At 37.7% G+C, this 25,895-nt stretch overlaps 1 protein-coding gene across 5 annotated transcripts in view; it reads right to left on the bottom strand.

Annotated features, from left to right (window-relative positions):
• Positions 1-223: 223 nt before the first annotated feature.
• pth1r (parathyroid hormone 1 receptor) overlaps positions 224-25,895 on the bottom strand; it is a 45,320-nt gene continuing 19,648 nt past the window's right edge. The window contains exons 2-13 of one of the 5 annotated variants that reach the window (XM_067474038.1): positions 23,525-23,627; positions 18,238-18,348; positions 17,886-18,007; positions 15,447-15,541; positions 13,199-13,385; positions 8,084-8,237; positions 7,708-7,768; positions 6,138-6,204; positions 5,903-5,997; positions 4,679-4,820; positions 4,281-4,322; positions 224-4,195 (exon numbers count right to left, since the gene is read on the bottom strand). In XM_067474038.1, coding sequence (XP_067330139.1) covers positions 3,833-4,195; positions 4,281-4,322; positions 4,679-4,820; positions 5,903-5,997; positions 6,138-6,204; positions 7,708-7,768; positions 8,084-8,237; positions 13,199-13,385; positions 15,447-15,541; positions 17,886-18,007; positions 18,238-18,348; positions 23,525-23,627 — 1,542 coding nt within the window. In that variant the 3' untranslated portion in view covers positions 224-3,832. The remainder of the gene's footprint in view (positions 4,196-4,280; positions 4,323-4,678; positions 4,821-5,902; positions 5,998-6,137; positions 6,205-7,707; positions 7,769-8,083; positions 8,238-13,198; positions 13,386-15,446; positions 15,542-17,885; positions 18,008-18,237; positions 18,349-23,524; positions 23,628-25,895) is intronic. The other 4 variants (XM_067474040.1, XM_067474039.1, XM_067474041.1 and 1 more) reach the window with 4 other exon arrangements.

Below are 25,895 nucleotides of genomic sequence, written 5' to 3'. Positions count from 1 at the left end.
ATTGAGTTATTCACAATTCACTTATGAACATTAGAAACCATTAAACATCTTCCTATTTCTTATTCCAAGCTTACACTGATATCTACAACATACCTATATCACTAAGGCATGACATAAAACCTAGATGCGTCTTAAAACACACTGCCCACACGCTGCCCGAAGACTGATGTCAACTCCATTGAGTACATTGAGAAACACGATAAATAAAAGACAATGAGACACATTTTATACGTCCATAAGAGGTATTTTTAAAACAATGAAATAAAACATTAGCTCTATGATTCTTGGCCTTATTGTACACTCAATTCCAAAACACAATCATTTTATATGATACAACCAGAACAAACTGATGTATATTACATGGTATTAAAGTGCTCAAATAAAAATTTTAAAGTGTTTTTTTTTTAATAAAAGATTTTCATGCCTGAACTTTTAATGACAAATTCATCTTGTATTACACAATGATAACATAATGTTTACCTGCCCATTAGCAATAAGTGTTGTATACTACAACTTTATTGACAGTACAATATGATTATCAAGTGACAAATGAGTCCTTCAACCTCAGTCTTTCTTTTTCATGAATGTCGCCTGCAGCCAGCTTTAATTGCTAATGTGTTCAACCCACTCAACCTCAAGTTGCAATTATGACCAATCCCTATGGAGATGTCCAAGATGGGACCAATTTGTGTGGTCCTCAAGGACCCAGTAGCACCTATCACAGCTAATTACTCATTTGATCAGCTTTGAACAGTGGGAAGTTGCAGGTAGAAATGAGAACTGTCAATATTACCAAAACTACTGCAGAATTATTATTCTGTTCTTCTTATTGCCAAAAATACCATGAAAACACCAAAAACATAAAAGTATCAGCCAGTCTTTCAATAGTTCTGTACCCTGTCTTTGTCTGATCTCCTAACACTACTTTATTGCTACTAGTCCATGCTGGAAAAATGGTACGTAAAATGTAGTAAATGTTGCATCTGTATCAGACAGTACATAGTGGTGAATTAATATCCATTTGGTAATATTTTTTGCCCTTAAGACAGTGTTTGTAGGGCTGAACGTACAGTGCCCTTGTTCACTGGAACATGTTAAACGGTGCCACAGCGTAGCCCACTGTTCAAGCTCCACGATAAAGTTGATACCTACAGGTTAGTTATCGGTGTGTTTTTGTTTTTTCATGGAATTTGTTGTCAAAAAGAATAAACATAATTACCAAAGTTGACATTTAAAGCACAATTACAATTTACTTAACTAATGGTATTGTCCACAATCACTATAAATACATTAAAACCATTCATGACTAGTTGCTTGTCTGACTGCAGCCTGTTTCTTCATCTGTGCCATAAACCTTTGTTATTATTGTTATTATAATTGTTATTGTTTGTTATTATGTTGTGTTGTTATTATAATTCAAACAGACACATCTGTTGGATGATATATTTCATTCCAAAATGTCTGGTTAACAAATTAATATATTTAATATATCTTACGTTGTCTAACATGCTCCGACTTCTACTGCAATTACTTACTCACAACTAAGTTTGAATGTCTGTATAGTGATTCTGGACAATACAATTGCAATTGCAGCTGGACAACGCTCACCAGGATCAACTAATTTGGGGGTCACTTATTTGCTAAATAAGTGCTAAATTATTTGCTTTTTGACATGTGACCGGAGGAGCTGGGGATTGAACCAACAGGCGGGATTGGTGGACAACGGCTCTACCGTCCTGTGCCAAAAGGAAATAATCCTTTTTAACATCTGCTTTATGGCGCAACAAGTGAGAAAGTTTAATGCTGGACGGACTTGTAGGCAAAAACCCGCGCAAGCTGGAGCAATTAAGCTTTTAAAACTGAGTCAAACACAAATCTTAATGGATATAGTAACAGCAGAGCAAATCCGGAATCTGGGAGCATAATTCAGTGAAACAACCAGAGTATACAACAGCAGGAGGAAGAGCACTTGCCATGAGACAGTTTTCACCAGATGAAAGGAATATGGGAGCTTTGCTCACATATTAAATTAATGTGAGCTAAAACTATACTTATTTGAACCATATATAAATTCTAAACGACATGTATTTATATGGACATTTTAGTCTAAAACTAAGAAGTTGCTAATTCAGCTCTTGAGACCACATAAAAAAAATAAAAAAAATACCCAAATAGGGAATTCAAGAGCAATAGCTTTATATTAACATTTTCCTGTGCTAACTACCAGCATTTTGGAAAGAGGGTAACTTTAATACTTTTTGGTCACTGTAAAGAACATGGCTGATGAAAATACAATAAAATGCTGCAAAATAACCATTTCTCTGGCAGCAAATCAGGCCTCTTCTCTTTGGTATAATAGATTATGTGACCTAACCTGCAAACTACAGTATGCCGGTTAAGTGCAGTACGTTACAAGTGTTAGATTTTAAAATATTATGTGGAATGCTTCAATAAATGCTAGTTTGAATGCCCCGTCATATGTAAGTATAGTCACCTGTTTTGTATGGACTATGTACATAATCAAACATGGCAAACATTTTGTAAACAAACACAGAAAATTATATACATCAAAACATAGCTTTATGACACATCCATACACATGAACACTATTAGCTCACAATTAATCGTTTTTCTGATCTTTGTAAACATTTTGACTTATATACATCAAAAAGCAGCATAACACTGGACCATCTGTAAAAAAAAATACTGTTAGCCATTTCTGAGTTTTCCTTCATATCTGTCACACTTGGAATTTGACATTTTGATAAATTCCCATTTGAACTGATATTCAACTGGAATGTATGGCCGTTTCTTGCACCCTATTTGTTTTTCAAATTTGGTTTCTTCCTTTGAAAACTGAAATATCCATAGAGTTCTTCTTTCCTTAACTAACACTGAAACCAAAAAAGAGACCGTCTTAATTACTAGGCATCATATTTTTTTTTTTTTAGTTTTTATAGTTTTGGAGAAAATCTGAATATGAAACACTAATTTGAACTCTTTGAAATCAGTTGTAATCAAGAGATAAAAGAGATGGATACTGGGTCTTTCTAAACAGCAGACACCGTACATTAAAAAAGTGTTTAAAACAGCCTTGTGTAACATGCCAGCATCCTCTGGAGAGAAATGTTGAACGTGCTAAAACACCACTTCAAACATATAAAAATAGGTGTGCAACAACAGAGGACTTCAATTACCTGAGTACCTTCCCTTTAACACTGAAGTGGATTTAAGTCAATGCAGAACAAATGAGATAACATGCAAGAAAGCATGAACAGATGCCTCCGACTACTTGCATTAATATTTTTTAAGCTGAGCCAACACTACTCACACTCACCTAATCCAAAAACTTGCCCACACATGTGCGACTAAGTGCACTGAAAATCCCGCTGGCTTTATATACATAGGTGATTAAGGCTGTTCCTGGTAACTACTGTAACTATTTAACACCAGTGAGATTTAAAGCACAAAAGCTGAGCACAAGACATTTGCCAATAAAGTAAACACAAAACAATTAAAAGGTTATGGCAGTGGAGAGGAAATCTGAAATGGGAGTCTGTGTTTTAGCCTCTTACACATTCACTGTGGCTAATGGCTGTTGAAAGACTTGTTAGAATTGGCCACAACAATGAGGATCATCAGCCCTCAAAGAAAAGTGGCCCAGCTCACAAAAGTGATGAACTCTCTTTGCCTTAGTGAGCCACTTTCTGGCCTAAGTCACAGGAGACAAACGGGCAGTGTTGAAACATGCACTCATCCCCTTCAGATCATCTTGAGACTGTGTCATGATTTGTTTTTCCACTTTTCATCTCTTTACACAGAGCCCTGGAGGTCACATGACTGTCTCCCTCTCCTCCTCCACCACTCGCGGGGGTTTCTCGTCCTCACACGACCGTGTGTGCTCTGAGTGCTCCTCTTCAGGAATGTGGAGCTCCTGTGCTGATGAAGGTATAGAGTTCTCCGAGATTGAGCCGTTCTTCACGTAACCGGGCAGGTTCCTGTGTCCATTTACAGGCACTGGTCCCAGCCTCGTGGTGAGGTGAAAAGCCAGCGGCCCTCTGGCAGTGACGTTTGTAACACTGGTGTGTGATACCATAGGTCCATAGCTGTAAGTGTTACTGCCGCTGCGAGCTTTTCTTTTGAAGTCCAGGGCCAGAGTCCTCCTGCTCCAGGACTTTTTGATCTCTGCCTGTACCTTCAACAACAAGAAAGTCAGAAAGTCTTTAGCGGTGTTTAACAATATGCATGGCTTGCATTGTAAATGTAAAAATTGTTCTTACCTCCCCATTGCAAAAGCAATATATAATTGCAACTAAGAATCCCTGGAAGAGAGCAAAGAAGGATTTTACTTGTGTTATTCATGGATTTCCATGGTGGGCACATATGACATTTTAGCTGCATAATTTGATATTTACTACGATATGTTAAATCAATAGGTTTCGCTCTCCTCATTATCTTAATTAACATATAAACACAACCCAGTCTCCCAAAGAATGAGCAACTATTAACTAATTGATCCCCCCTGAGACACTGAGACTGTGTGTTTTTTTGATAAACACATTAACCCTGAGGACACATAAAACCCTGATCAGTTCTGTCAGATGTGATCAACTTGAAAGGACATTGTAATATCAGAGCTAAATTAGCCTTTCTGGCATTTCTTCCGCAGCAGCTTTACCTGGAAGGAGTTGAACAGCATCTCATAGTGCATCTGGATTAGCCAGGGAACCCCAGACACCTCTGTATATGGCATGGCATGGAATATGATGTAGTGAACACCAAACAGTGGCATCAACACCAAAGTAGACTTCAACAGTTTTCTGTAACAATAACAAGACATTAACATTCATATTCTTATCCATCACCACATTACAAAGCTCAAACATCTAATTGCCTGCAGCTTGTCAATTTGCCAATTGTTCATTTGTATATTGTACCTATTGCTTCACTTGTAGGCCATGTTTTACACTTTTCAAACAAACTAACACAATTTTAACTACTGACTGGTTATTCATTAGACAAAATGAACTGAAAAAATTAAAATGAAAACAATTATTTATTTAAGTCATTTAAGTAACGTCATTCTCTATCATAAAATGCAAAAAACAATTATCAATTATCCAGTTTTCTATATGTGATGTGAGATCTTAGTAACTAGATCAAGTTTTATTTAAGAGAGAAAGTGTTTTATTCTATTTTCTGGCATATTATAGAACGGTTATATTAATTTAAGAATATCAAACAGTACGCATAAATAAGTACATAAGGTTTTCTTGTTACAATACACAAATAACACCCTCGTTTGTTTGATTTGGACTTTTGATCAACCTTGTTTTGTTTGAATAGAACCTGCAGGTTTTAACTCTGTACAGGAAAAATATTTCATTTTATGTCTTTGAGTCGCTGTGGCTGTTATATTCCTCATTGAACAAAAGGTATTATGGAGGGTGAAGGTGGCTCCTTAGGCTGGACCTTCTGCTCTGTACACTTGAATTTAGTTCTAGTCACTGTAGTCCATGGGTGTGTGTGTATTTGTGTGTGTATGTGTGCGTGTGTGTGTGGGTGTTTTACTTTGGCCAAGCCTCTATACACTGTGTATTTCCACAAATCACTGTGTTAGGTCAGTTTGTTCAATTCATGTCTTGTTTGGTTGCTTTTGGACTAAGTACAGTTATATTCTTGTTACCTATTTTATATCAAATATATTCTTTATTTGTATATTTGTGTTTTTTATGGATAAAATATTAATGTTAATGCAATACAATACTACCTAAAGTAAATATACTCATGGTTTCATCACGCAGGCAGTAATGCAGATCACAGCTACTATAGGTTACATCATGAACAAATCATAGCGGCTACTCTCATAAGATTTAAATGAAGGTCATAATTCTGCCTCTACCTGTACTGTTGCCTTGTGTCACACCTTCCTGCGTTTGTCTCTCGTAGTTTAGTTGCCAAGACTCTGATGATGTTCAGAAAAAGGATAAAATTAACCTGAAGACAAAAAAGAAACACAATAATCAGATTAAGTGTAACTGACAACATAACGTATCCAACATCATCCCACAGGTGAAGGGAAACACTGTCACTTCCTACGCAACCCGGAAAGATTCAAGCAACGAGCATGTACTCACCACTACTGCCACCAGAATGGGCACCTGATATATCCATTTCAAGTTGCCTGCACTTAAGTCCCAACACCTGTAGTAGAAAAACAACAATGAAACAGGAACCAAGAGGTGGAGCAAGCTGCTAGATGTGATGACCCACGATCTCTTTGTCCCACTGTGTCGTCTCTAATGACAACCTTTTACAAAATTATGAATTTAGACTAGAGATTTAGACGAGGAGCTCACTTTCTCATTTAGATTTGTCTAACAGTTCTACACACGAGTATCATTTGTTAAAATAAATATATAATATTTCCAATCGTAACGCTTTATATCGTGAACCTCTAAGCTTTATGTACGTGAACCCCTCACGTTTCCTTACTGTTCTTATCTTGTAACCATAACTACTCAGTTGACCTCAACTGCTGTTTGTCATTAAGGAACATGAGAGCTCTGCAATTATTCCCCTTTTTTCTTTTGTTTAAAATGGCAAGTAAGATTGATAAACCTGTAGACAAATTGCATACAGTGTTCAATTTAGATTGATTTTCATATAATAGCTATATACTAGATTACGATTATAGCTAAACACCTGCCGTTACTTCTAATGCTACATCACCCATGACTGCTGATTATAACAATAAAAGTAATAACCTTTATTGTCTTTGCACAAACAGTTGTACAACGAAATTAAGTGGACCAGTTCCCATCAATGCACTTTTAAATACAAGTAAAAAGTATCACATTAAGAAAAACACGCAGGTCACACACTGGCATTGCACTTTACTATGAGAGTTAGAGTCCTGTTAACAAAATTAAAAAAACTTGAGTGGCAGAAGGCTTGACCAAACACGATGATATGCTTTATTTGAAGATACTCAAAAAAAAAAAAAAAAGGCAAGGCGGCGATTAGAAAACAGCTGTTGAAGGAAATTGAAAATTCACTAACAAACAAAAACTGTGATTATTCAAAAACTGTAAAAGATAATAAAAAGCAGAATAGATGACTAATAGCTAAAAGTGTTGTGATGAAAGTTTGAATGGCCTCTCTAGTACACCCAGCTAGTTAAAGCTGAACTAGGACAAAGCTGAAGAGGAGCTGAAGAGTCTCTTCATTCATTTGAATGAGAAAAATATTCTGAAAAAAGCTAAATATTATAAAAAGTATACAATGTATTTAAAAATTGAATGGAAGAGCACATGCCCCTAATAAGCAGAAGGTTTTGAAGTTTGAGGAGTGTTTCTAGCTAAATGTAGGCTTAAAAGTGCCAAAAAATCTACGGAACACGGAAATTAGAAGAAGAATAAATAATTTCCAAAAAGTAAATGCAGTGTGAATGCTTCCGCGTTGGAAAGTATTTCCCAAGCAAAGCTGTAAAAAAGCTGAACTGTTGAAATTAAAGATATCAAAAAGCTGTATACAAGCAATAACGTACATTATAAGTTACAGATTTTGAAGTTTGAACAGTGTTTTTAGTTGAAAGAATACCGAAGTAGTTAGGCGCCAAACACATTAGAAGACGGAAGTTAGAGTAATAATAAAGAATAGTCATAACATATGCTGAAACATTCACAGTAGATAATAAGATCTTACTCTGTGTCAGCAAAAATGGCTCTCACAGTTGCCCAAACAGTCACAATCATAGCTGGTACACCTGAAAAAAAAGAAAAAGAAAAAGAAAATATAAGTCATAACGAAGTAAACTCTAAACTGTAACAATCAAAAGTCCATAATTTGCTCGTATGGGTAGAACCTGGGCCGCACAGCATCCACATTGTATGCGCTGTGCTTATGGAGCTTTCACGCACAGTGTGTACAATGCAGGAACTGTAAGAACCATTTTCATTTATGTGCCTTTTCACAAATTCTATTGTGGCCTCAAACATAATATTACAATATCTGCAACGGATTCTACAGCATTTCCATTTTACTTTTATTCAGATTTTGCATGCAAAGAAGCAGAACTTACCCCAGCCAATCAGAGTAAACCCCCATAGATACTTTCTGTCCGAGAAGAAGGTCATGAAGATGAGGCTGTGGAGGTAGAGACCTTCAACAAGGATCCAGTAGTAATTTGTTGCCAGAAAGTACAAGAACAAGGTCACGACCATCTTGCAGCCAATCTATGCAAAAACAACAGATGACGAGAACGGACCTAATCAGTAACCAGTGCTGAAAAATGTCCCACTTGTTATATAGTAGAGAAACTGTATTTATATCATCTTATTTCTGTCTTTCATAGCAATACAGAAGCTCTACGGTGTAGCTGGTATGAATCCTGTGTATAGTGAGGGTCACACTTTCAGATGCACGCGATAGAATCCAGACAAGAAAGAGACATTAATTGTCCACTTTTGTTAATAAGAATTTTTCTGATTTAGTTTGCAGGTTTGCAGTAAACAGCCCAATGAAGTCAGCCAAACGTTAATAACATTTGCCTCTATCCACTTGTAACAACAAAGTTTAGAAATATTCAGTCAGTATCCTCTACAGGACTGTCCCTCTGTAGACTACTGTTTATATACTGTACTCTCTGATATAACCTTCAATTTATTGTAGTCTAATAAATCACACAGCTGCAGCTCATTCTGACATTTCCTGTCTGTTTGCTTGTTTTAGAAGCATTTCTTTTACGCTCAAAATCTATTTTCTTTGGTCTTCGTGGGTTTGAAATGCTCCACTGAAATCCGCCCAAATGATGAATGTTAGTATTTTGTACTAGAATTCCACCAGAAGAGAAACATGAATAAATAAAGAAACCAATAAAACAAATCATCAAGCCTTTGTTAATCCTTCACAACATACATTGTTGCATGGATTTTGAGGTCAAACACTGCTCAAAAAAGACCAACTCTGTTGTGATTTCATCTTGTTGAAATGGTCTTCGGCCCACTAGGCGCCCATCCCCCTTGACACGTGCTGTGACTTGCTGCTGTCACTGCCCCAAGAATCTTTTGGCAGCCAATGAGCTATTGATTTGCACACTGCCCGACTTAATGCTTTTGTCTTGTAGGTTTATCTGTCTGCTCTTTATAAACAAAGCACTAGGTGATATTTCACCTGGAGACAGAAAAGTCTCACATACGGTACACGCAGGACTTTTTTCACAAATACTACAGCTTCCGTGGAGACACTGTGTCGTTCAGTGAATGTACCTGATAAATGATTTTTATGAACTGATGCACAATGGTGTAAAGATACTCATGATTCCCAGTGGATGAATTATAACGACTTCATTTACTTTGGGATTGACATTTTCTGTAAAATATGTTGACAAACACTCAATGGGTTGCTGGGCTTAAAAAAAAAACTACCAATAATGGCATGATCATCGAGATGTAATTTGTCTCTAGTGGTAACTTCCAAATGTTATATTGTTATCAAGCAAAACTAAGCTATTAAACCTACAAAACATCAACATGTTACAAGAGTCTTTGTGAGCAAATGGCTGTAGCCTGTGTTTTACATAAATAGCTGGACTTAGATAACGTGTGTACTTCACAATCAACCAATGTCAATAGTGATTTTGGGGTTTCTAGTAAATAGTATTAAGGTAAATACTGTATATATAGAAGACCTCATAAATATAGAGAATAGTACCATATCATCCCAGTAGACCACTTCGATCTCAGAATGCAGGCCTACTTGTGGTTCCCAGAATTTCCAAAGGCAGAATGGGAGGTAGAGCCTTTAGCTATCAAGCTCCTCTCCTGTGGAACCAGCTCCCAGTTCAGATTCGGAAAGCAGACTACCTCTCTACTTAAGTCTAGGCTTAAAACCTTCCTCTTTAATAAAGAATATAGTTATTTATAGTAGTTAGTTAATTATAGTTATGCTGCTATAGGCTTAGACTGCTGGGGGACCCACCCCCTGGTGCACTGAGCTCCTTTCCTTTGACCCTCTCTCCTCTCCTCTCACCCAACAATTGTCACCACCGTATGTCATTAACTCTGTGTGTTTTCTCCCGTAGTTGTCTTTTTCCTTCTCTGTCTCCCTCTCTCTGTCCCTTTCTGCAGGTGTCTCTGGCTTTGGAGCTGTGTGTTTTCCAGTGCACAGCTACTGGTCCTACTGACCTTTACAGTGTTTTGTTGTTGCTTTTGTTGCTCTTTTTCTTTTCTCTCTTCACTTTCCACTCACCCCAACAGGTCAGGGCAGATGGCTGCCCACCCTGAGCCTGGTTCTGCTGGAGGTTTCTTCCGTTAAAGGGAATTTTTCCTCTCCATTGTTACCTAAGGCTTGGTAAGGGGGAATTGTTGGGTTTACAGTCTTGACTTTCTTCTGTAAAGTGCCTTGAGATGACTTTGTTGTGAATTGGCGTTATATAAATAAAGTTGAATTGAATTGAATATACACTTGGCATATTTGCCTTTGTTATAGTTTTTTTTTCTTTTTTAACACACCAGTGATTCATTTTCTACTTTGGACAACAAAGCTTTATTCTAGGCTTATTAAAATTTGAAAGTGCTATCACTTACATTTTTATCTAAAAATAAAAGTAGTTAAACCTTTTCAATGTACAATGATCAGTTTGAAACTTAGGGCATGAACACACTGTACTATATTATTAGTAATATATAATAATTAGTCTACAAAAAAGTAATTAATGTTAGCAGTTAATGTGTTTGACAGGGTTTTTTTTTGTCCCAGCTGACTGGCTGTGTTCATTTTTAAGTAATTTGACATAAATATGTAATTTGAGCATTGCATTGACAATACAACCACAATAATTTATACTGAACTCAAGAATCCGGGCATCAGAGTATTATAAAACTGGAGGTGTCACAGCAGCCATCTGCAGGTTTTGTCATAAAGTTACATGTTATTTTGCTTTTTCAACAATGTAAGTTTCCCCTGGGCCCCAGCAACTTTTACTGGAAGGCAATGTTAAGCAAATTATTGATTGAATAACATTAAAAGAACAGAGAAACAATTCTAGGCTCAAAATGAGCATCCCGGTGTTCATTAATGTACAATATTGAAATTGACATTTATCTCATTATAGATGATTTGTGTTGGAACAGTAGTTAATAATAATCCAGTAAGTGTATCGTGTGTTTTGGTATTGACGGGATGTGTGGAGATCCCCGGAGACCCCAGTGGCTTAGTCAGCCATCGATTGAGCTGAAGCCTCCACACTATTATCAAGCTTCAGCTCTTGCTGCTGTATTGTCATGCCATTATTTTTCCTTCTCTCGTCTGTCTCCTTAGTGATTACCAGTCCTATAAATGCCTCGTCTATCTTTCCTCATTTGTTTGTATTCTAAAAAGCTATTTCAGGCTACAGCAGGGGTTTTGTATGGGGAAATTTTATAATTGTATTTACATGCTTTTATTCAGACATACTGTATGTTTGTGATTTTATTATTTATGTTTCTATGGACTCTTTTCTTAACTGAGGAATTAAATAAATTCATAAAGTTTTTTTTTTTTTTTTTGCCACTACCAAACCCTATGATGTGTAACTCTCCAGAATAAATAAAAATGAACAGACACATAAAAGAGAATCAGATAGCTTGATCAAACTACTGAGTCAACAAATAAAATGTATGAAAGTGAAAGGTGAATTATGAAGGCATCATTTTAAAAACCAAACATTGTCTATACTGTTATATGTGAAATATCCTGGTAATATAAAAACACCATCATCTGAATTTTCATCAACAGTATATATATGTTGATGTATCACTGCTTTGTAAAATATCCAGTCCCCTAATGCAATTTTGTGATGCATTCTGCTTGTTTTCCTACAGATTTATCTAGAACTTGATTGGAGCAAACTGATTGGGCACAATGTAGGAAATCTCACACCGGCGAGGTCAAACAAGTCACACTGCACATCAAGAGAAAAACAGAGAAGAACTCTTTGTAGACATAGATCCCAGTAAAGGTACAGTGTTAGACCCTTTCAGAGTGTTGACTGAATCCAGTAGCCCTACAGGAAAATCCTTTACAGAGATCGGAGAACATGGGAGAAGCACAAACATGACGCCTGCTCCTTATAAATCCAACATTTGTGGTGGAGCACAGCTGGCATTTGGGCATTTTGGGCATCAAGTCTGAGAGCTTTTGGGGTGGGGTTTGGGGGGTTCTCTATGGCAGGGACAAGGGGACTGTTCAGAATTGAGGAAATGGTATATGCTGCCAAATACAGAGAGGTTCTTGAAGAAAATCTGCTCCAGAGTGCACATGATCTGACACTAGGGTGATGGATCACCTTTCAGCACAACCGACCTGAAGCATAAAACCAAGACAAGCCTACAGTGACTTCAGGTCACATTTCTCAGTGTCTTTGAGTGGCCTAACTAAAGCTCAGGCTTTTATCCCACAGAACATCTTTGGAGATACCTGATGATGGCAGTTCAGACACTTCTCATCCAATCTGATAGAGGTTGAAAGGATCTTCCAGAAAATATAAACTCAAACTATAAAAGTCAGGCAAGTAAAGTTTGTAGACGGATACCCGAGGAGTTCTGTTTTACGCAGTTTTTACAAATTAATTAAGCTTCTGGATAACTTTTTATAACAACTAAAAACTAATGAATAATAAATACTTTTAAATTACATTTGCAGTGCATTGATATTCTGGTTTCAATAAGCTACCCAGGGGTTTTTGCTACATTATGCAAAATATAGTACAAAAGCACGTGCATGCACGTTGTATTGCTTCATTGTGCCACCTACTTTTATAAAGCTAATTTAGCCTAACCCTAACTTAGAATGGAGAACCACAGGATTAAAGACTGTTTATGTGTTAAAGGATGCATGACAAGAACCTAGTCCTTACCCATTTTTTACAAACAAGACTGAAAGAGAAAGCCAAGGACTCGCCAATTCAAAACTGGGCACAGTGACAAATAGTACAGTTTGAATTAGCAGCTGAGAGTAAGGCTTTGTCTTTGGAAGCAAAACGTTTAACACACGACAACATTACAAATCCAGTTTTCTGTTCGTATGACGCAATCAAACGTTTTCCATTGCACTACATTAGTATGAATTTGTTCGGAGGGAAAGTGACTATATTGTATTTTAAGTCCAATAAACTTCATGCTGAATTCATAGGCTTGAGATGGATTGGGGTACTTACAAACTGTGTGTCGTTGGCTAATGGCTCCTCAGTGATAGACCTGAGGTCCTCCACTGTGACCCTTTCCATGTTCTCTAAAGCCGATCCAGAGTAGAGCACAAGATCTTTTACAAAAATACTTATAGCTCGTAGCATGTAGGACACAAATAGGTGCATGTGGATGTAGTTTCTGGTGCAGTGCAATCGTCTAGGGAGAAAACAAACAACAGTGGCAAGGTCAAAGCATAGATCTGTTGAAAATTGTGTTTGTCTGTGTGTGTACGTGTGGGCTGGCACACTTTCATTCAAGCGTGTTTAAGTGTTTTCACACACATAAACAACACTCATCCTGATTAGTGCCAGCTGAAATTACACGCTGACTATAACATTCTTGAGATTTAGGGGTTTAAAACGCACAAATATTGAATTGCTCAGCTCTCAAAGTAAGCTGTAAAATCAAAATTGCAAGCATGTGTCAAAAAAAAGAAAAAAAGCGTCCAAATTTCCGTCAAGACAAGCACAACTTTATCTGTCAAAATCCTCCCAAAACATCCTGTGTGACAATTCATTGTGGAGCAGGCTCTTGAGTTCATGCTCTATTATTGGAATCAAGTAGCTGGATCAATAGCTATAAAGGCTATGTCATTACACTGCCAAGAAAAAAGGCAATGATACGATTCATTGAATAAAGGGTCATTCATGGCACTTTTCTACCTATTGGCACTCAAAGCACTTTACACGGCTTCTCATTCACCCATTCGCACTCACAATAACACACTGATGGGGGAGCTGCTGCCAGGAGCAACTAAGTTGGGGTTCAGTTTCTTGCTCAAGGACACTTCGACTTGTGACTGGACGAACCGGGGACTGAACCAACAACTGGATTACTGGACGACCACTCTATCACTTGCTGCACAGTCTCCCCTGTATATATTAAATTAAATTGGTGGCTGTAGCTCAGTTGGTAAAGGCTGTCGTCCATGGACCACAGGGTCAGTGGTTCAATACCTGCTCCCAGCTACATGTTGAAGTGTCCTTGGGCAAGACACTGAACCCCCAAGTTGCTCCCGGTGGGTAAGGTGAGCACCTTGCATGGCAGCCACCGCCATTGGTGTGTGTGGGTGAATGGGAATCAACATTGTAAAGCGCTTTGGATAAAAGTGCTATATAAGCGACTATTAATTACTGTTTTATGCCAATTTGAACTATAATAGTGTAAAGTCTCATAAAAACGTCTTAAACGGTGAATGGGCACAGAAACTAGCCCACAGTATCCATTTTTAGCTATTTTGTTCTCTAAAATCTCAATAATGAGCTTAAGATTTACCAAACTACTCTCAGGGAACTAAGGTTTTAGCAGCACAAACTAATCTAGTCCACATTTCCCTGGAGAAAGATATTGAACACATCTCTTAATGTGAACTATCCCGTTCCTCTCCCTGGAAAACATTTATGAGCTCTCCTGACTAAACTCTGACATGCTGAAGGGGAGACATTGCTGGAGTGCTCCGGAGCCCAGAGCCAAAATGTCAGATGGGCCCCTGGGATAACTTATTAACTAATTTGGCCCGTAGTTTTCCTGGTGCCAGTTGGAAGTGTTTTGAAAGTCTTCTGAGTCTTACAGTTAGTCCAGTTGGTGGGAACACTTGCAAACTTAAACTTACATTCCTGGTACTAATTTATTCTCGAAAGACAAATTGAAACAGCCACAGCACTTTTAGTTTTTACACGTTTAAAAAATTGTTTCATCTACTATATATGCTGCAGTAGAGGTGAAAGAGAAAAACACACATAGGGTGAGTTTCTCACCAAAAACTTGAAATCAGCTTGAAAATAACAAAGAACCTAAATGTCAGACAATGCATGTACTACCCCAAGCCTGAAGGCAGACGTCCCCTTAAAGGTAGACATATCATAGTCTGATAGAAGTCAAAGTAAAAGTCAAAGGTAATGTTTGATATAGTTTGCACGTTTCATGTTGTTGCTCTGACACAAAATATAAACCCTTGGCTTATTGTGCCTTAAGCAGAATTGCATAATTTCTCCATGAAGGCTCTTTATTTAATCTTTCTTGAAATGATTATAATCTCTCTATATTTGCAACAGATAACATTAAAAGATTAAAATTGTTGTGACATCATGTCAGTAAATGTTAAAACTCCTTCTCCTGCAATTTCTCAAACCTTATTTACCCTGTATCAAAATCTTGCTCCTGAGAACATTGGTTTATGGAAGGCCAAAAAAATTTCAAGCGATAGCATCGACTCACCGGAAATATCCCAGGATGACGACAGCCACCATCAGGGATCCCAGAGAAATGGAGTAACCCACTGTGTAGATGAGATACAGACGGTGAAAGACCTCCTGTTGAAAGAGGATCCGTTTTTTTATGTTAATAGAGCAGCAACAAATTATAGAAATAGACTTTGAAGACTATAGCAAATCATTCATTTGCTATATTGCAATTTCTAGTCAGATTACTGCAAATTTCTATTTTTAAACCATTATCTCCTCTATTTAGCTGTCATGATGGAGAATGTATAACAGCCAATAAAAATGTTTCTGATACTAAACATTTATAATAGCACCAATACTAGTAATAATGATAAAACTGTAGCAACACAATTATATGTAAACAGGACAGTTGGACAGTGGGACATTTTTGGAGTGTACTACTACAGACTAGTACAATTACTACTATTTACAGGTAAGTGAAAAATTTCCATCCCCTTAAGTTGAAATGTTAAAAATAGAAAAATATCATATTTAATTTAGCTAGTTCCGATGTTCCTTCATCATCAGAAGTAGCAAAGTAGCATGCTCACAAAGCATATAAAGAATTATAATAAAATATTGAAAATTATATCATTGCAAGGGTTTTGCAATGGTATAATAAGTTAATAAACATTATTAACTTATAATAATGTGTAAAACCAGGTGTCTGATCTTTGAAAGACAACTGTCAACATCTAATGCTTTATTTGTGCCACAGGGTTGGTTAAACCTGGTTTCAATTCGCATGTGGGTAGATCTCCAGGGGCAGTCATGTACCGTACGTAAAGAATCTGAAAAACTAGAAGATTCAGTTTACCTTTGTTTTGTCATTATAAGACTTGATTTACCACAGTTCAGAAATGATTCTTTGGGCTTAATCACTTATACCATATTACTCTGGACATGTGATTTTATTGGAAAGGGCATCTTATCACCAAGGGCAAAGAAAGGATTCAGATAAAGAGGGAAGTTCTTGTTGCATTGGCAATTTTTCCAGAGCCACGCTTCCAAGCTTGTTCTTCACACTGCATGAAAATGTATTGTCACTTGGTGATTGATGACTGATGGAAATGGAGCCTGATATGGGCGATGGAAATGAGAACGGGTGGGTAGAGCGGCTTGATCTTCCAGCCATGAGCTTAGAGTCTGAAGACACAGCATGGAGAGCCATTAAAAAGTCCAACAACTCTGTCTGACGTAACCAGATACCCCAATGCTGTTATCATTTACGTAGAACCCGTATAATGGGTGTCTAAGTTGTGTTGGTGGTCCTCGGTATGGCAGTTGATCTGTTTGGGGCTTTCATTCGTGCAAATATATATGTCATTAACTGTTGCAATGGCTCCCTTGATAAAAAACAACAACAAAAAAAAAACTGAAGTGCACCGTAATGAGGTTATATACATATCCTCAAAATCTCTAAATGAACACGAGACAGCTGATCTTTGCAATGTAGCACAGCAAAAATGTGTAAAAACTCTGACTACCTCGCATTTCATTCAAGGCTAAACAATGTGATTCCACAAAAATCTGCACACAACAATGGTTGAGTAAGAATATGAGTCCACTTAAGACCAGGATCTAGTTGGTGTCCATCCTACAAATCCTATCCACTGTTGAGTGCTGACATTCTTGTTTATACTGAATTCCCTCAAAATGTATAAAACACATACCTCATGCAATAAAGTATGCACATGTATTTATTGGGCAGTTTGGCTAAAGTGAGTGAAAAACGCTAATCCGACTGCTTACAATGACAACAGAGCACTTCCAGCCTTGTGGCCACACCATCCCCAAAAGACTGGAGGCTATTACAACAGACTGGTCATGGTTTTGGAATGAGATGTTTAGCCATCACAGACAATGTGCGGATGGATGTGCCACATACTTTGGGCTGTGTGGTGTGTGCATGAATGTAGAGGATTTGAGGTTGTTGAAAATAAGATGAAAACAGCAGTGTGAATTCAATATTTACATTCGAAGACACATTAACATAAATTATGTTTATGGGTTTCCTTAAGAAGACTGCAGATTCTTTGGGTTTAAACTCGCAATTTGGCTCAGATTTTCATGCTGAGGTAGCTCTTACTTTTCCAGTGTTTTCTTGCAAATCCTGCAAGACTAATGTGATGCTCTTTTCAGTTTATATTTGAAAAACAGCATCATAATATCAGAAAGCAAACACATTGCTATCCTGTCATTATCCTCTTGTAATTATCTCAACATTTAATCAAATAAGATTAAACTTTATACACACGTTTAAAATGTGTCAGATATTTAAAGGGATTTTAATTGCAGGGTAAAGTGGTGCAATAGTTTTTTCTAAAATGCAACAATTTACTCGGGCAATGCGTCGTGAGAGGCTATTACTTTTAATTATTATGGCGGGAGGCACTGTCAATCAGGGTGTAAAAGGAAAAGAGACAGATCTCACCTTTTCATTGCTATGGTTGTAATGGTAAAGGAATTTTGTACATTCGTGATAATTGGCCCATGTCTTGTTAGTTGTGGCCAGCTCCCATGTTCCGTTGTTGTCACATCGACGGTATGCTAGTCCTAGACATCAAACAGAGAAGTCTAATTTTAATTACAGGCTTAGGCGGCTGTTTTCCTACACAGTCAATTACTCATCCTCTGCTTGCCTTAATGAAACTTGCATAAATGTATAAGAGGTTTCAAAGGGAGCTTAAGTTTCGACTAGGTGGTGTACAGCAGGCCCCAGGGCGGCCTGGGGCTGTCTCACTGAACCAAATGAGCTTCAGGGTGGTGACTGTTAGCTGTCTTACCTTTATGGTTAAAGTCATAGACATACTCTGGACAGGAGGTGGACACAAGCTTTCCCGGAGGCCCCTCAGGCCAACAAACAATGCCGTCCCATTCTGGTAAGCAGAAACCATCTGTGGAGAAGAAAGCAGCAGTGACTTTTAAAAAACTTTGGCTTCAGTAACATAGCTATAGGCGTTAAGAGCAGCAGTACTGTACATTTTTCAGGATTCTGTTGCCCTGTAATAACTAGGCCCACACTTATAACCATGATCTGTATGGAAATTGGCACTGTGAGGCAACTTTGTAACTTATGTTCAATCAGACTTAAAATTAAACCTCTTTCTCTCTCTTTTTAGGAAACATGGGTCACGCAGAGAACACACAAACTTGCCCACTCACTTTCTATTGTAACATAATTAGGACTTGCATTCATGAAATTCCCAGAATGCTGATAACAGCACGTTAATTAGGGCTTGTTTGTTAGCTGCAGCAGATTTCCATAACAGCCACCGTATACTGTTGGTAACATCGTATTGTTTTTTATATTGTATGGTAAGTTTCCGTATGGATATCATTTACAAGAATCCTTGCCACACTGCATGCATTGTAGTGCCCTAAGTAGACTATTATGTTGAATTGAATGTGTTATGTGTTAAAGCAAATTTTCCTCTCTGTGTCATATATTCGTTTTTGGCCTGGGTCAAATTTTGCTAAATAATTAAACACGTATTTTACAAACTAAACTGTTTCTACTGTTAAAACAGTTAAAAATGCCCATGTGATGTTCTTCTTATGTCTTATGTCATATTGCAAATCCCAAATATATTCCATTTAAAATCATATAAATTCAGCGGAGACCCTTTTGGATTGGAAGTTCAGGGATCATTAAAACACAAATTCTCACAAAATCTCACACATTTATGTTGATATTGCTGACTCTGTGCTTCCTGTGAACGTTCCAAAAACATTAGCTTCAATTTTCATTAGGAAACCTACTACAAGAGACGTTGTGAGAATGCTTCTATACTTAGTTAGTCAGATAAAGAGCTGCAGTTTCAAAGGGAAAAGAAAAACCCCGTAACTGTCAGCTAAACCAGGGACCTCAGTCCCCAGTCCCTTTCCCCACACACTCTTGGCAAATGCCTCTCTTATGGCTTTGCATTTGCGTTGCATTATTGAAACCATCTGTCCCGCTGTGACCACTAATAAGTAGCTTAGGATAAAACTAAAACACTCCTCTTTTTGCTGTAGATCCATTATTTTCTCATTCCTGTAATCAAACTTACAAAGAAACATCTGAAGCAATGACGACATGCTTTTTATTTTCCTGTCACTTGGAGCACAAAATTAAAGAGTAGACTGAATGGAGCTGACTGATTCAAGCTGACCTACAGATCTCTTGTGGGAGAAAAACAGTGTTTAGTTTTCAAAATCACACTGACCACACATCCTGGGAGCAAAAGTAGAATAGCTGTTCACTTTTGCCATCGTTTTTTACCATAGGACCACCTACTAACAGGCTTAAATACCCAACACCCAACACACACACACATATATATATTATTTCCCATGAATTTCTTAACCACGACTTAAATATAAACGTGACTACGGGGGCACTTTGGTATTAGTGATGTCACTGGGGGTTTTGTGAGGTTTTCTTTTCTCCTCAACTCATGTGATTCTGACCTGCAGATGTCAAAACACACATTGCACTTTGTCCTGATGCATGCAACCTTTTAGAATGATTGCAGATGTTATTCTACATCCAGACCACAAGCTTGAAGGCTGAGCTATTTTCACACTGCAAGGTCTGGGGCATTGAACCCACATCCACTGTCCTCTCTAGGCAAACCTCACTGTTTCCCTCAATGAAAACCTTGTCTCAGCCACGTAATGGAGACTTTTGTGTATTTAAAGCATAAATGAGAAATAAAAACAAATACATAAAATGTTAAAATACAACTAAAAGAGGGGTTTCAGCCTTACATGAGACCTTTCTCAGTGAACCTAGAAATTCACGATCAATTCACTCTAAACAAATACTGCATTTTGCCCAGCTTTTCAACTAGTCACCATTCCACAACTCTTATAATAGTTCAGAAAACCACGAGTTTACATTGCCAGAAAAAACTGTGGGGGTGGTCAGGCAGGGCATGGGCAAGACAAATAGAGTTGTAAAGCTAAAGTCGAAAAAAAGTATACCTCAAACCACAGACTCAAGGTCACAATATGAGAAAAAAGAATAAGTTACATGAGTGTGTTCTGCCCAAATCTTAATCAGTACTTCAAGGAAAACTCTTACACAGGTCATCAGAAAGCACAAGCAACGCTTTCCTTGAACTTTATCTAGAATCTTCAGAGTCGCCATAATTTTACTCCGCATCACAGCAGGAATACCCAGATTTTAAATGCTTTCCACATACATAATTACAAACAAACCACCAGATGAGACTCTCGGGTTCAGATTGAGTTCAAAGTAAGTAAAGCAAATGAAAAACAATTGAAAAGCAATTTATGTGCATTAAACACCCCCAAAAAACTCATATCAAGCACAGTGCTTATCGAGGCGTATAGTAAAACCCAACTAAGGATTTTTTTTTTTTTTTTGTGGATTGATACAATTATTTTAATTCCTTCAACTGTTATGTGATTGAACAGACATGTTCAACCTTCCAAAAGAGGTCAGAAAACTGCAGCTACATGCAGGATGAGTCACATTCGGTGTGTGCAGCATCATCAGGTAGCAGTTCAGCGCTTGTGCTGATATACCCCCAAAGCAGCACATGGAACACTGTGTGCAACTTCAGAAAGTCCTGATGGGTTTGTTACAAGTGCTGCTTAATTTATCCACTTGGTCCACTAAGATTAGACTGGTCCAGGAATTAAACCGGTGACCTTCCAGTCACAAGCTGAAAAACACTCCTAATCATAAAAAATGCAATAGCTTTAGTGAGACAATGTATGGATTAGTGTAATCCATAACACTGGTAGTTTGACGTGTTGGGTTTACGAGGTACATTACCCAGAGGCACCTGGCTGCAGATAAATTCACAGCGTGTCGAAAGATTGGTAAATATTTAAACTTTTACCAAAATTTGTTAACATTTTCTCGAAGCTAGTCTTGTTTGGATGTTTCTGGGGCTTATTGTCTTAACCATTATCTTTTTCCCTAACATTATTTATTCAACAGCTTTGTCTTCACCCAGGTCCTTCTGAGATCTATAAAGGCTGGGCCCACTTCCCCCAACTTCCAATGTTTTGGCTATCCTAATTGTCCTCTTCATGTTGTATGTATGGTTCATACCACAAACTGGTGTCTTCTCATTTAACTGTCAGCAACAAAGTAAAATGAAAAAAAAAAAAGTCAAACAAAGAATATGCAACTATCTGACTCTTCAAAGTTTAATTCTACAAAGCTAACCAACAAATGTGCTTGGAGGTGTCTGGTGAAGTATGACAGTAGACTTACCAGTCACTATGGTCAGGCTAAATTAAGCATGATGTTGGTCAGATGAGTAACACACACTTGGATCTCAGATGTTTGACTGACTGCTCTGCTCTGCCTTTGCATTTACAGCCTTCCTGTTAACAGCAATGTGTCGTTATATAAAACCTGGACATCTTAGACAAGCTGCTGTTTGGCGCCTGGACTTCTCAATAGTAGCAATTCTGTCATATTTTCCTTAATCCAATATGAGATTTGTGGGCATTTATCAAAACCAGGAAAAGTTGGGAAATAAAACATGGGGTAAAGTAAATACAGGGAACGGTCAACAAAAGCTTTAGTGTTCTGAGCCTGGAAGTAAACATTTTTAATTGTGTGTTTCATTTACGTGGGGGTATAGTTTGGAAGGGCAAAGAATTCAATGTGACCACAATGCAATAGGGTTAAAGAGGAAATAATATGATGGGTTTGGCTACAGGATCCAAAATCCTCCCCTGAACAATCAACTGGGAAAATGACAGTAACCACAATGAGATACAGTAGATGCTGGGGTCTGCTGGAAAAATAGTGCTCTTTAGACACCCATAAATACACAAAATACACCCCAGGATCAACGCTGCCTTCAAACCCAGACTCCAGAAAAGCCACAGGGAGGATAAAGGGAACAGAGCAGCATTTGTAAATGTAACCATTATCATAAGGCACAGATTCAACTGCCTCTAAAGAAGGTATTTGATCGAAACATATCAGCAAAACATAGGCACAAAATGTTTATCTACTGTAGCCTAAACTTTTTTTCCAAGGTGCTAAAATGTGTGCAACACCAGACTAGTATTAACTCTGATTAATCAAAATGTAACAACCAAATCAAGACAGGTGCACTTAGATTCTTACGATCATCATGCTGTTACAGCTGGAACCACCGATTTAGTTCAACAGTTCCTGGTAAATTCTACTTTTTTGTTCTTATTGATTTCTGCCTCTGACGTCCCTGCCTCCTCTTGGCAGTCCTCCTACAGTATGTCCAATGGCATCTCCTGCCTTTTACATACAAAAGTATGTCAAACCTGTGTCTATCTGGATCTGTTTGCTTCAGCTCCCTGGGGATTTTGTCACACTCCCCACTGAACCTCTCATTGCTTGTGGAACCCATTGGGGAGAGCCCCCAATAGCTGAACCTAGTCTAACACATACATCTATGTTGCTGTGATAAATGGCATTGTATTCTTAGACTCAAGCAACCTTGACAGAAACCTTAATAACTGTAGGTAGTGGAAAATCGCATCAAACCTAATCAAGGCTAAAGAAGTGGGATGTTGGCATCACATGAGCCCATTGGGATCCCACACATTCTGCAGCTTTACTTTTCTTCAGTTGCAGGCATCCGTTCTTACATGGATACAAATACTGGATCGTTTGCCATGACATTTTGCACAGACTTTTATGGCCCATGAGGATAAATCTTACTGACTTTGTGATCCCCTGACATTTCCTCTAATGTCACTATGAGGTCAGAATTTGAGGTTTTGAGGGATTTCTTGATTGGATGAATTGTCATGTGATTTGGCGCAGGCATCCATGTCTGCAACAGCATTTACTATAATCACTTTGGTAATTCTATGACTAAATATTACAAACAGCAGGTCAAATTTCAAATTTTTATGGCAAAATAAATACCTCCAGAACTAACTATCTTCAGGGTCAGATGCACTTAGGTGCTAATTAGTATGTTTTGCAAAGGCATGTGGAAGCTACAAATGTGACACACATTATACCTGCTAAACATTAGTTAGCATTGTGAACATGCACCCAGCCCCTTGGAGTCACGTGCTGGGCTGTACATGTTAATTCTTGATTCTCACCAGGAATACTGGGCTTTGACTGGATGATCCACTCACACTTCCTCTTTGCTTTGAACAACAGGCTGATTTGTTCCTCTTTCGTGAGCACGTCATCTGCGAAAACCTGCAAAAATACACAAATAAATGGAGATATTTAAGTGCTACAAGTATTAAGTAAAGCAAAATGCAAACCAGTCACTTACAACATTAGCATTAAATGCATGTTTATGGTCTCTTCTATCAGGCTCTCACTTTGCTCTCAGAGTAGAAATGAACAAGAGATGGATCAGATGGCTAATATCCAGACATGATTTACGCTTCACAGCTTCAGTACTCTATGACCACTCCTGACATATTTAGTCATAGTGCCACGTTTCCTTCAGTGAAATATTCAGACATTTTCAAAAGGATAAGGTGAAAGCGGCAGGGTGGCCTAGATGTTACACAGTCTCTTCTGTATCTGGAGGAACAGATTGGATTGTACTTTGACCTCAATAGTCTGCTATCAGGGTGTTCACAAGCTAAGCTGTATATTTATTTCTGTCTCGGCTGCCATGAAGCAAAAAAAGGTTATAAAATATGTTTTTTTCTTTGAATAAACACTCTCAGTTTCAATTGATGTTTGTGGTCCTAGCTTGTGTTTCTGTGGTCATGTTCCTTACGTGGTAACTAATTGGACAGGACGTGATAAAAATTGCATTCTATTTTTAAAGTGTCCTTACACCTAATGTTTTCTCAGCTTTTGAATATTGTAATTGAGAGTAGTGTGGTACGTCAGGTGTGGTCCAATGTTCCTCCAGTCAAGGAAACATTTTCCATCCTAATAGGTCATCCTGGCTGGCTCGTTGTTTGCTCATGGATCACTTTAGGGCAATGACAAACGTGACTGTATTGAAAATGACCACATTCATTTTTAACGGAGCGTGACAAGAAAAGTGGAAAAGAAAAGCAAAACAAAAAACATATATACTACTACTAATAGTAAAGTACAAGCACACAAATCACGGGATTTTCCACACTGTCATATAGTTGTTTTTTTTTTATTGTTTTGTGTGTTGTCACAGTGAAACACAAGGCTGGGGGTGCAGCTAAAAACTCCCTCGTTTTTTTCAGTTCAGTTCAGTGATGCAAAGCAAACAGTTCGAATTACAGACGGATATACACCCTGAGCAGCTGGATGCATTTGCATTTTTCTGTTTCAGGCAAAGATTACATTTCTGGATGTAAATGGAAAAAATTGTGTTCACTTGTATAAAAACTATAAGTAAGAGGTAGTATAGTCACAACGCGCAGAGCTGCAGCCTAATTCTGCAAAGGTGTAATGAAAAGAGACAGAGTGACAAGGTGAAATGCATTCACACACAGGCTTAAATACACTTCTGAAAAATGTATTTTTGCCACTTTAGGGCAAATATGATTGAAAAAAAAGATACATATCAAATGAAAATGGAAGATGCGACCACAGCCTCTGTTCATGGTGTCTGTAACAATAAATTGATACCATTGTTTGATCCATGTCTTGTTCTAACTACGACGGAGTGCGATGGCACAAACAAAAAGCTAAAATCGGGGTCTGGATTCACATGTTAGACAGAGTAGACACATTTGTTACTTTCAATCTTTTAATGGATATGTTGACCAATCAAATATATAGAATTCATCAGCCTTATCCTTTAAAGCAGCACATACTAAAAATATTCAAGTACTGTCCTGTACAAGTGCTTGAGTAAATGTTCTATTCATATTCCAACACTGAAATGCTTAAGTACTGTGCACTAATAAGTAAATCTAAATGTTTTACTTGGAAGCTACAAGTGACATAAAAACCAAAATGCAAACTTCTGATATTTTCCAGACATTTTAAATACTCTCTGGTGCACATTTATAATCAGAAACAAGCAGCTAAAACACTTCTAAATTTACATGCTGACACAAGGAGTCATTTGGGAACAAAACATGTATACATTGTCTGATGCAAGTGCGCAATTTCATGAGCTTAAAATGAAACGGTAAATACCAAGCTATCGTGGGTTTGCTGCACACAAAACCATAATACCACAATCCATCAATATTTTCACTACTTTCAGGCCTGAAATAAGGATGTCCACTGTCAGAGATGAATAAAGTTACAGAATGAAGACATTTATGGGTTTGCACAGTAAACAACCACAGATGGAACAACATTTGACCGCAGGTGAACAAGGATAGATACTACCTGTTTACTGTACTAACTATGCCAATATAGAATATTCCACTGACAGCTCCTGAGACATTTTCATTTTCAAAAAAACTGCCTGGTATTACTTTAGTTGGAGACTCAAGTAACAGGATAGAGACAATGAGTCTGCATTCTGGTCATCATTTATTTTTGCTCTAAAGGAACAAGTGTCAT

Source organism: Channa argus, chromosome 14 (genome assembly GCF_033026475.1).
Source record: "Channa argus isolate prfri chromosome 14, Channa argus male v1.0, whole genome shotgun sequence".
NCBI lineage: Eukaryota > Metazoa > Chordata > Actinopteri > Anabantiformes > Channidae > Channa > Channa argus.
This window is presented reverse-complemented; position numbering and strand designations above follow the sequence as displayed.